This window comes from Lonchura striata, chromosome 4A, assembly GCF_050655825.1.
Source record: "Lonchura striata isolate lonStrDom1 chromosome 4A, ASM5065582v1, whole genome shotgun sequence".
NCBI lineage: Eukaryota > Metazoa > Chordata > Aves > Passeriformes > Estrildidae > Lonchura > Lonchura striata.
The window spans coordinates 19,029,153-19,041,346 of NC_140742.1; the positions used below are offsets into that span (position 1 = coordinate 19,029,153).

The window sequence follows — 12,194 nt, forward strand, 5'->3', positions numbered from 1 at the left end:
AGAAATGTTCATGCTTTGTCACAGAAATTCTGTGAACAGCATGTTTTCTCCTGCTCTGCAAATACCTCTGGAGTTATAATTTTGAGTTAAATTGACAGTAAATTACTATAAATTTTCTCCAAAATATGAACTTGAGGATAATTACTGAATGCTCATGGACTGTCCCAAAGCTTAACCACCACAAGATCTAGAAAATTAAGAAATACCTATGAGGCAACTCTAATTCTGTGCTGTTTGATAGCACAGCGATAAGTTTTCTTAACTCTTAGTAAAACCCATCTAAGTGACATTTTACACAGCACGACCACTTCAAAACTCTAACTTTTTCATTTTTGCACATTTATATATAATCTCCTAACCTTTTATTCTGGTAACAAAAAGCCTTTATCATTTACTTATCAGATAGGATGCCATTAAAACTGAAGAGAGATTTTATAAGTCTTTGGTTAAATGAAAACAAAAATGGCCTGTCTGGTTAACATCCAACTCTTGTAGTGCTCTCACCTCACAAGAAAACAAATGAAAAAAGGGAGTCACAGCAGGACAATGAGATTCTCAAATCAAGACTATCCACCTGAGACCCAAGCCTATGCCATGGGCTTGCTCTGAAGACCCCCTCAGATGCCCAAATAATCTCTTATTACATACCTGCAGGAAGTCTCTGATATGTGTGTTAGCTCGCTTAGAGTTGGGACCAGGTACTTCATAGAGTGGGCACTCCTGCCCAACTACAAAAATATCCACTAATTCTCGAATGTAGTAACCTTGTCTTGTCCGGATGATCAGGAAATCTGTTTCAGGCATCTTATGCAAATAGATGGGGGCCCGGAAAAGATTGTTTTCAAATGCCTGTTAAGAGAAACAAATCAAAGTTCAAAAGTCAAGTTATGATCAAACCTTCTGTGATGCAATCACAAAAAAGATCTCAAAAAACCCAATACCCCAAGGTTCATTGCAATGGTACACCATCATTTATATCACAGCATACACAGATGTGCAGGAAGCAGTCAAGGATGAAGAACAAAAGCTTAAGGAACATCAGAACAAATGCAGAGGTTGGGGGACTCTTTGGACATTTAGAAGTACTTCAGGACCTTCAAGAAGGTACTTTCAAAAAAAAGACAGAAAGAACACATCTGCAAAAGAACACAATAACCACAGAAATCAGCCCAACACAAAATTAGCACTGTTAGTTCTGTCATACATCTCTAATATGACCTAATATCACCTTACCTTTTTCCTGTGGTATAGAATGGAAGAATTATTGCTGCAACACAAGCAGCTAGCATTAACTGAAAACCATTTATATTTACATTTATGGATAATTAGCCAGGTGGTCCTTGTAACATTCTTAATTCCTCTCTCCATCTCAAATGTATATATTTCAACAACACAGTGAGGCTCAAAAGCAGAAGTCTGTAAACCTGACTGGCACCCTAGAAGTGCAATTCTCAGAAGGTACATATAAAATCCTGGACTGTAAGAAATCCATTTTTTCTATCCCCTCCAACACTTTATTTACTGAGCTCTCCAGCATTCAAGTAGCTTTTGGTTTTCCTCTCAGTCCTGTAACACTATTTCTAATACGAAGCAAAACAGCAAAGATTCACTTCCTGCAACTCTTATAACTCCTACAACAACTTTAAAAAGCATACAACTGAGATTAAAAAACAAAGAAAGCTAGGGACTGAATTACTAATAGTAATTACTATTACTAGTATGCAGAGACATAAACTGGAACTAAAAAGGAAGCTACTTTTTTGGGTTTTTTTTGAAGCTGAGCATTATTTATGACTGAATAAATATGGCTTGTAAAAGGTACTCTGCCTATTATGTCACATCCAGCTTATTGGTATTTTAAATGTCAAAACCTCATTTCTCACCTGCAGTAACTGGCCTGGATGCAGGGAACCCAGGAAGGGAGATGTGTGACAATAAACAGTCTCTCCATATTTACAATCTGGAGCTCCTGGATCTTTGCCAGGTTTCTGGAAGGTGCAATGGAGGTTCTGTTAGCTCTCAGTGAGAGGCAGAGGGAAATCACTATCCAACAGCAGAATCTGCATACTCACCCTCTTGTAGTAATTTTTAATCTTTGTTGCCATGCCAACCTGCATCATCAGAGGGGCGTTCTCCTCACTGTACTCAGCGAGGATGAGATCTCCATCCTTGCCAGTGAGGTCCTGTGGTGTGCGCATGAAGAACATCTCGCCCCCGCCCGAGGCCTGGCGCTCCTGCTCCCTCATCTGCGCCAGAACAAGGGACAGCGTCAGGAGAACGGCTCCAGCAGCCCCGGAGCCATGGCACGCTCCCAGGCACACAGGAACACTCTACCTTGGCCTTCTTCTTGATGTGCTTCAGCAGAGGCTGCACAGCGTGGGGCCCGGGCTGGGACAAGGCGCCAAAGGAATATTTCTTCAGGGGAGGCCGATGGAATTGCCGGAGCTTCATGGGACCCATGTGGGTGGGAAAGAAGGGCTGGCGGAGCTCCACGGCTGGGATGGAGTGCTGGTACAGAACACAAGCTGTGCTAAGAGGGACGTGCAGCACCTCAAAAGTCAGACCATCCTCCTATCCATTAAACCTTAAATAAGACAGCCCAGGGGTATTTTTAGGTCTCCTAGCAGAAACACAAATGCATTGAAATTCCCTTGTCATCATAAATGCTGCCTTTTGACTTGAAAGTGCTTACTTCCATATAAAGAGCTCTCCTTTGCATACAGAGAAGGCTTCAATTTTACTATTTCAAATGGTACCCAATGATGGGATCTTCTTACTTACTAGGAATTACATGTAAAGCCATTATCCCTATCAGTGGGGGAGAAATTAATTTGGAATTACATACAGTTTTCCCATTACAAAAGATGCTAGAGTCAGATGAGGTTTTAGCAGTCATTGAATTCCACAAAGAAGGAAGAAAAAACCATCATCTCCTCACCTAGGGCTAGTGAGCAGTAATCAAATTAATTTTATAATATTCAGATTAAGACACACATAGCAGCAGAAGTACAAGCTGCACCTCCTTCTCCCCTCCCACTATTGGTTTACAAAGAATACTACATAGTAAGACACCAAACAGAAGCATGGCAAGTAGGACACACAAAGATCAAGCAACTAAATCTCAGTTTGATGGGGCAATCAATAAAAATTAGTTCAAACTCCTAATTTTAATTGAACATTAAAAATATCTCTCATAAACATTTAACTGACCTGCTGTAATCTAAATTCTGTTTTTCTAAAAATCTTCAGTCCTATCCTCACAGCTAGAAATCTCCTACCAAGACACTCAAGGTCTTTCATGCTCAGTGAAGACTCTTGTGGCTACCTGGATGATGTTGCCTCCAAAGGTTCCTCGAAGTCCCTGCTGTTTGGGGTAGTAAAACTCATCATTGGAGAGGTTCCAGGGATCCTTCACCTCTGGCTGAGACATGTTCTATTTCAATTTTAAACACAGAGACAGAGGTGTCAAAAAAACCCAACAAAGCTCACTCCTTCCTCACCATTCCTAACCCTGGCTATGATACTAAAGCTTATGCTGACCTGCTGTGGTTCTTCTTTGATGACACCTGTTTTTCCCAACAGGATCCGACTCTTCTTTAGAGAAGATTCTTTCTTGTTCTCCTTGGATGGAGAGTTCAAAGTCATCTCTTCCTTTTCATCAGGAATTTCTAAAAGCACAAGTTTACATCCCTACCTTTCCTCTTCAAACCAACATGCATGCAAGTCAAATTAAGATAGCCACTCCTAAAACACATTAAGAGCCAGATTAATCACACTGAATTTAAGTTTCAAGGTATTAATTTTTGCTTTCCTGTCAGTGCATTTAACTTGGAAGTTGAATAAAGGTTACTAGCATTGCCACCTCCTGCTCAGGCCTTTGACTTGCAAATTAACTTCAAAAGCCAGAACAAAGGAAGGCCATAAGTCTTGCCCCAGTCCATTTATTTCCACTGCAATGTGATTATAAACCCTTGCTTTCATTTCCCCTTGTCTTTTCCTACTCGAGTCAAATTTCTGGACGCCATAAACGTACCTAGAATTATGTTTTCATCGTTTGGATCAAGTGTTAAGACAGGGGGATCCAAGTAGGTTTCCATTGCCTGATCATCCCAGATGATATTGTCTTCCCAACGGCCATACACTAACTCTTCATTATCAATTGGGAAAATGGAGTACCAGGGCTTGTCTTCATCCAGGGAAACTGCAACAATCATAAAGTAGAACCCTTGAGAATTTTATACACAGAAAACTATTTCAGCCTTGGCAGAAAACTATTTCAAATCTCAAACTCACATCGTACTCCCTCTACCTTCCCCATCTTTCAGGCTTCCTGAGGCAGAACCTCTAAAAGGCAAAAGAAAACTGATCTTGAAAGCAAAGAGGAAGCAGAGCCCCAAGCCTGAGCTTTACCAGTGTGTGGGAAATGGATCTGTAAGGCATTCTTAAAACTTGATAGAAAGGTCACACAGTCTTGTACATCTGATGGAATGACACTGAGTTTTACATCCCTTGTATTTCACTACTCATCGAGACTGATAATGGAATAAAATCTTTTAAAACTCCTCTCAGCTACCCAGTCTCTGTAAAAACAAGGAAAACCAACACCAACACTCAAATATTTTGCACTATTGAACCATAGCGTCCAAAATGTTTTATAGCAAACAAGTAGCCTTTCTACCACAGAAATAAGTGTCAAATGCACCTACTCATGGGCCATTACCTTGCTGTTCAGGGGCCTTTTCCTTGCACTTTGCTATGCCCAGGACTCCTGCCACATTGGGTTTCTGTGCTAGAGGAATTGGTGAATTGAGCAAAGAGCCACTGCGGTTCAAACCTAGAGAAAAGGAAAACAAAAGCAAGGTCAGCTTGAGTGGGAGGGTCAGGGGCACTGTAGGGCATTAAACCAGGACTGGGGGGGTTGCATGGAGAGTGAATTTCAGCCTGATGGACCTACTTGCTCATATCCCAAAGAGTGACATGTGTCATTAGAACTGGGAAAGCTTAGAAAAACACACTCCACACAGAGCTGACTGCTAGAGTCTGCAACCTCTTCAAATAATCTCCAATTCACCCACCCAACACCTCAGTGTCTTGTACTCACAGCTGAACACTAAAGAATTGACACTGGTACCCAATAAAGATCTGACAACCCCATTAGTCTTTCCTTGTAGAAGCAGGGCAAGATATGACAAACAGAAGACAAACATTCATTCTATGTGAACAATTTCAATTTAAAATGCATCCATGTCTAAAAGAAGTCTGAGGCTTATAAGAATTGTTACTTCCTATCTAGAAAAAACAGAATAAAATTTTTAGTTGAGGAGAAACTTCTACATAATTCTTCCGAATAAAAGCAAAAGTAAACAAAATTCCACTAGCCTATAACAAGAGGAAATCCTAAGGGCAGCTTTTCTTGATATTAATGTAGATGGATCCAGCATGTGGTATTCTACATGGAAAGAAGAAAGACAGAGCTGGGATCGGGGATTTTTTAACAGAAGTCATCTACTCTGTTTTTGGAAAGGAGCTGACTCTCATAATTCTCAGAGGGGCTGTGATTTTGCCAAAAAGCATTCCCAAACAGAGGGAACCATGTTCTACATTTATACATTATACATGTATAATGTATAAATACGCAACTGTACATGTATAATTTTACTAAGTGCTGCAGTTGAGCATCTAATGAGTCAGCTCACTACAGCAAGTAAAGTTGGTGTCAGAGCCCTGATCACCTTGTTGGGCATTGTATGCAGTGGCATTTCTGGTCATGCTGGATGGCAGCCAGCCCGCCAAGCTCGCACGCTGTGTCTTAGTCCCTTTGTGCTTGACATCCTCCCCATTCCAGATGACATCATCCTCCCACTGGAGCTGTGTCACCATGAGGAAGTGCTCATCAGCTAGCAGATCATCCTTCTCCTTCGTTGATTCTGCATCCTGGAAGGGAGTAATAATTGTTGGAAGACATGACTTAAAAGACATCCTTTCAAACGAATGGAGGAAAATTCAAAGTCTCATTTTGCGCAGTGCACAACAATCCACCAGCCCATCACCAGATTCTCATTGTGCAGCAATCCCCATATCCCCCCACACTTTGCCCCATGGCTCCCCTCTCACCCCCTCCTCTGTGTGTCCTTTAGCCTCTTCCTCGTTCTTCTCCTTCAGCTTGAAGCCATAATCGAAGCCACTGCCGTCCTCGGGGATGCCCAGCATGTCATACCAGAGCTGGGCAGGGCCATAGCGCCACTCGGCCACCTTGGGCTTGGTGTCTGTCACCTTGTCTATGTCACCCGTCGACTGGGAGAACTTCGACTCCACAGGCGCCATCATGGTAATCTGAAGCACAGCAAAGGAGGGAACAGTTACACTGGTGGTTTACCTAAGTGCCAGTAAGAGGTCTCTTCCTTCCGAGTTTCCCAGCTTATTCTCATAGAAGAAATGCATTTCTAAGAAGTTCTTTTCCATACTTACTAGCTGCCTCAAGAATGTTCTGCAATTAGACTTCCAAGAACACACAGATTTCCTCTTGATACAAGGAGGGTAAGCTCTCCTATGGATCCTGTACCATGGATGCAGCCTTCTCAGTAAGAAGCAATCACCTGAAGTCACTGACTAGTATTTGGAGAAGAGCTGCTACCCAGCTGGAATATAAGCCAACTCTGTTCTCCACTTTTCTTTTGAGGGAAAGGCTCCCTCCTTCCTCTAACAGTTGCTGTCCAATCCTATTCCACTACTACCCCCAGCACTAGCTGGTGACCCTCTCTAAGTCTCAGATATCCCACCTCATCATCTGAAAGGCACTGCTCAGGAGGGGGAGGAGCAGCAAACTCATACTCCCAAGGAGATTTTCCTTCCACTCCACTCTCAACCACAACTTCACCCTCCTGTATCTGCACTTCCTGCGCCAACTCCCGATGCTTCTTCTTGCGTTTCCTCCGGGCACTTCGCCAGACCGACGGAATGTTCTTCCCTGGGCCAAAGAGACGCAGGAAACGCAGCACCTGAACACCAACATGGAAAAACAAGAGGATCAAATGAAAACAGACATTGTGGAATGCCTGCCCTCACCTGAAGAACAGTAATGCAAGAGAGCACTCTGAAATTCAGAAGCTCGGCGTGTGGTACAACCCCAGCTCCCAGTGCAATCAACAACCTCTTGGTCATACTCGAAAAAAAAGTTTCTGATCCTTCTGTTTGATGGACCCCCTCCTTTTCAAAAGGATATATTCTTAATTTCAAACACAGAGAGAGTCAGAAGGAAGAAAGACTGCCTTTACATATTGGACATGTGGTTAGATACCACCTGGAAGTAATTGATTTTCATTTTGAACAATCCACAATCTTCAGAAAGACAGATGGAGGTTGAAGAAGAGTTAATAAAAATTATCAGCAAAAGAGACAAGCTTAAAGAGAGTTATATAGAGATTTCTTAAGCAAACAGATAAATAATATGGCCCAGAAATAACACACTTATTTTTATTTCCATTATAACATAGTTCCCCTACACTGCACGCCTCCAAAACCTGCAGTGATGGTAATGATACATTTTCTCTCCCCTTCTGTCTATGGGTATGATTCCTCTTTTTTAAACATTTACATTTATTTTCTTCTAAGAACTCTTTCAAAGAGGTAAAACATTATTTCTAAATTAACTGACATATTTAGGAAACAGGAGTTAGAACCAAAGATTTTGCAGATATATACTATTCATGTTCTCTGTAAATCTGTTACACTGATCCCCAAAGGAAATGTTTATATGACCACTCCGTCCACCTCTGCCTATACCCATGTAAACCTTCTTTCCAAAACTCACACAGATTGTTTACGAACCCCTTATCCGGTTTCAATGACCTGTCATGAAGAGCAAAGGTCTCAAGACATAATTAAGCTGCTAATAGGTTAAATGAACACAAAAGTCTGCTTCTGCACATGCAATTTTAGGAGGTTTCATCCAAAAACACAATGCTATATTAACATACACACTAACCCATTCTCATAACAAAATCTACAGGGCTTTAGGCTTTGTCAGCTCTATTGCTCATTAATTAATCTTGGAAAGTGCTCAGCATTAATTGCTTGCACTGATTTCTGCACCCACCCTGCACCCAGCACTGAGCCAGTCTCTGATACTTCGTGTTCAGCATCCAAGGAATGAACACACAAACTGATATACAGAAAACACCAAGTTTGCAAAAGTCTAGAAAACATTGAGAAGGGAGACTTCTGTGCTAGAGCCTCACCTAGATTACCAACAGACTGTGTTCAGCTGAATCATTAAAACATAACACTTAATTATGCAAATTATACAGCTCCTTACACAAACTCTCTGAGGCACACATAAAACCAAGTTATCTTTGTCCACAACTATCTGTTTGACAACTATAAACCCATTTTCATTGTACTTCTCCTCCTACCTATCCTTTATTTTTGACAGCTTTAAAACTTCCAGAATAATTACTGAAATATATAAGTTGCATTTTCTACTTGGGAGCATTTAGGAAAGAATTCTAATGAATTCACTTTGTGCAAAACTCAACCAATCTTTGAACCAATTTGCTTTGAGGTTATTTCTAATTTATGCTCAGAGCAGTTTCAAAAGAGAATTAAGTAAAGATACAGATCACAAATTGTTACAGGAAAAGCACACCAAGTTCAGGACAGCATAAAAGGAGGAGCAAGTATTTACCAGAAAAGCCAGGAAGCAGATAGATTAACACTGTTTTTTAATCATCTGGCAAAAGAATCAAATCAACAGGCCTTCGCTATGGTCAGCAAAACATTCACACCCTGATTTATAGGATGCTTTTTAAGAGATTCCTGCAAATGGCAGGAAAATTATTAGATAAAATCAGTCTGGAAACAGCAGCAAACAGAAACTAAAGAAAGTATTGAGTGAGCAAGAACATCTATGTGATTACTGAGTACATACCCCTAAACACTGTACAATGCATATTTAGAGGGCTTACATGACACACACATCTCTTCCACACAACTCTTACAATACCTTGCCTGGTCGAAATTCTGGGAAGAGCTCTGTAACACTTGGCAACTGTTTGGTAGCATCTCGCTGCATGATTCCTGCAAGAGGAAGTGTGAATTTGCCTTCCTTGGATTCTGCCTGCCTGGCTTCTTGAGGTCCCATCTCTGACTCAGAATCAGAGCTGCTGCTGAAATCCACCTTGTCAGAGGCAGCAGAGGAAGGAGCAATGATGGAGGGCAAAATGATACCGTCTCCATCTTCAGATACTACAATAGAACAAGCACCTCATAAACAAACAGGTCTCCTCCCTCTCCCCTAGCATAACCCCACAGTGCCACATTTACTGTTTATATGAAGTTATGCAAGTTATTAAGCCTGTGCAGGCATTCTAGTACCATTCTGGTTTAACCTTTCATTTTATCCTAAGCGTTCCAGGTGAATTCCCCAGCCACAACTGAGAGGATGAGACAAAAAAACAGTTTCATTGTCAATATGGGTATTTCAACAGTCACTGGAAATACAACACTTCACCCTAGACTTCAGCCAATCCTGCAACACCACAAACACTCACCTTCAGATGCAGACCGAGTTTTGGTGATGCGTGGTGCCGCAGAACTGCTGCACAGGGGCGTTTGCTTCCTTCAGACATTCACATTGCCAGAGAGAAGAAGAAAGTCCTCACTCACCAATGGCAGCTGCATCCTTTTCATCTTCTTTTTTTCCAGGTACTGGAGGTGGTGGTGGTGGTGGCATCAGCTTGGAATCAATGTCTTCACAATCAGCATCGTAATCATCCTCATCTTCATCTGACCAGGCAGGAGACAACACCACAGGTGGAGCAGATGATAAAACAAAACCAGGCACCCTTTCCATTTATTCTGTTTCAAACCTGATAGCATAGACACCATTCTCATCTTGTAACTAGATGAAAACTCTTAGCAGCTCAGCTTCCCGCACAAACTCATTCGCAAGATGTAAATTTAAAAAATACTAGGAAGGAAGGACAAAGAGAAACTGACAGAAAGATGACTGAAGCATTTAAAATCTATGCGTATGTTTACATTCTGCTATGACCTCCTTTTATTTACAACTTGCTTATGAGTTTATATATTCTGCTATCACATCCTTTTATTCACTCTTTGTAGAACAAATAAAGAAAACGTGGGTTAATATCTCACTAACCACAGAAAGTCACCAGAAAAGTTAAGTGTCTTTAAAGAACATGCCAAGATGTAGCATTTACACCAGCAGCTACTGAAATGGAAAAACTGCTTGTTTTTGAAAGCATATTCTAGGCCAGAATATGGACAGAGATACCTGGGACTAACAAAAGAACCAAGTTACCTTCTACAGAGTCTTTAAAAAAAAAAAATCAAGAGTAAAACAGGAGAAAGATACTAAGATTGAAGTGACTCCAATGAAGAACAGATTCCTTAAAAGAGGAAGACAGCAAGTAGTGGCTTCATCCAGTGAAGACAGTTTTACAAAAGCTGATACTGGGCTCTTGAAGCAAGGAGTTAAAAAGCACAAAGCCCCAGAACAGCTCCTGCAGGCAGTGCTGCAATGCTGATCCCCTTTACCTGGCCTCCGAGCTGGCTGCAGGCTGCCCATCGCCTGCTTGTACCGACGGCTCTCATCCTCTGCCACTTCAGTGATGTCTGAGTAATCAACAGCATCCTCTGTGCTCTTAACCCAGCCTAGGAGAAACACAAAACTTTATCCTAACTTATATTAGTTGCATCAGACTTCACTAGGTACTTATGAATCCTTTTCTATGCCTCCTTTATTGAAAAAAACAAAACTATCTGATTAGCATCTGCCATCAGAGTACTTTTCCCCCTCATTCTAATCAAAAGCTCTCATGGCTCTGAATTTCCCCTAAAAGACTGGTAAGCAACCAAATGTAGCACAAGGAGCACTTATCACTTACTCATGGAAACTGTTCAACAAGTTCAGAAAAAAATATTATTATACTGTGTGCTAAGTAGGCTTCTTTAATACAAATGCAGACTAAACTCATTTATGAAGGAGGAGAGACAAATGAAAGATAAAACACTTATAAAAAATTAAAGGAAACGAGTGCAAAATTGATCAGGAGCTACTGTGGCATTCTGTTTAGCAAGGTGGAGAAGGGAAGGCCTTTGACAGAGGACCTCTGACCGGAGACCACCACGATATGCCCTGCAGACCTCGCCGACCTGGGTGCGTTTTGCTCTCTCCAGCAGGAGCCGCGCCCCGGCAGCCCCTCTGCTCCCCAAGCACGGCCACCCCAGCGCCGAACCTTCCTCGTCCAGGTGCGCTCCCTCGCTCTCGGCGCTCTCCTCCTCGCTGGCGGTGATCTCGGTGATGAGGTTGCCCAGCCCCAGCACGCCCAGCCCGGCCAGGTGCTTCTTGGATTCCTGGGGAGACCCGAGCTGGGAGGCTCCGGCCCAGCCCCGCGGGCGCCGGCGGCGTCCCGGAGCCCGCCCGAGCACCCCGGGACAGCCCGGGACAGCCCGGGACAGCCCGGGACAGCCCGAGCACCCCGGGACAGCCCGGGACAGCCCGGGACAGCCCGGGACAGCCCGGGACAGCCCGAGCACCCCGGGACAGCCCGGGACAGCCCGGGACAGCCCGGGACAGCCCGAGCACCCCGGGACAGCCCGGGACAGCCCGGGACAGCCCGGGACAGCCCGAGCACCCCGGGACAGCCCGGGACAGCCCGGGACAGCCCGGCAGACCACAGGACAGCCCGGGACAGCCCGGGACAGCCCGGCAGACCACAGGACAGCCCGGGACAGCCCGGGACAGCCCGGCAGACCACAGGACAGCCCGGAACAGCCCGGGACAGCCCGGCAGACCACAGGACAGCCCGGGACAGCCCGAGCACCTCGGTACATCCCAGTTCACCCCAGCAGAGCCCAGCAGACCCCGGCACAAACCGGGTCACGCTCGTTTCACCCCAGCACAGCCCGATACAGCCCAGGTCGCCCCGAGCACCCCGGTTCACGGCCGTCCCTCCGCCCGCGGTGCCTTCCCGGAGCACACGGCCATACCTTGTCGAGCACGCTGTCCCCTTCCAGCTGCCCCGCCTCATTGATGTTGCCGAAGAGGAAGCCGGCCAGGGAGAAGGGCTCGGCGCGGCCGCCGTCCGCCTCCTCCTCGCTCTCCGAGTCCGACATCGCGGCCCCGGCCCCGAGGGCAGCCGGAAGCGGCGGCGGGAGCGGCCCCGGCCGCG

The 12,194-nt window shown here is 44.1% G+C and overlaps 1 protein-coding gene across 4 annotated transcripts in view; it reads right to left on the reverse strand.

Moving 5' to 3' along the window:
• Positions 1 to 12,163, reverse strand: part of TAF1 (TATA-box binding protein associated factor 1) — a 29,810-nt gene extending 17,647 nt beyond the window's left edge. For 2 of the 4 annotated variants that reach the window (XM_077786603.2, XM_021534539.4), the window contains exons 1-16: positions 12,013 to 12,163; positions 11,259 to 11,376; positions 10,558 to 10,674; positions 9,664 to 9,783; positions 9,002 to 9,075; positions 6,780 to 6,998; positions 6,115 to 6,333; positions 5,733 to 5,934; positions 4,721 to 4,834; positions 4,034 to 4,201; positions 3,541 to 3,668; positions 3,326 to 3,433; positions 2,335 to 2,508; positions 2,073 to 2,246; positions 1,884 to 1,988; positions 649 to 849 (exon numbers count right to left, since the gene is read on the reverse strand). In XM_077786603.2, coding sequence (XP_077642729.1) covers positions 649 to 849; positions 1,884 to 1,988; positions 2,073 to 2,246; positions 2,335 to 2,508; positions 3,326 to 3,433; positions 3,541 to 3,668; positions 4,034 to 4,201; positions 4,721 to 4,834; positions 5,733 to 5,934; positions 6,115 to 6,333; positions 6,780 to 6,998; positions 9,002 to 9,075; positions 9,664 to 9,783; positions 10,558 to 10,674; positions 11,259 to 11,376; positions 12,013 to 12,138 — 2,367 coding nt within the window. In that variant the 5' untranslated portion in view covers positions 12,139 to 12,163. Of the gene's footprint in view, positions 1 to 648; positions 850 to 1,883; positions 1,989 to 2,072; positions 2,247 to 2,334; positions 2,509 to 3,325; positions 3,434 to 3,540; positions 3,669 to 4,033; positions 4,202 to 4,720; positions 4,835 to 5,732; positions 5,935 to 6,114; positions 6,334 to 6,779; positions 6,999 to 9,001; positions 9,244 to 9,663; positions 9,784 to 10,557; positions 10,675 to 11,258; positions 11,377 to 12,012 lie in introns of all 4 variants that reach the window. The other 2 variants (XM_021534538.3, XM_021534537.4) reach the window with 1 other exon arrangement.
• Positions 12,164 to 12,194: the final 31 nt, after the last annotated feature.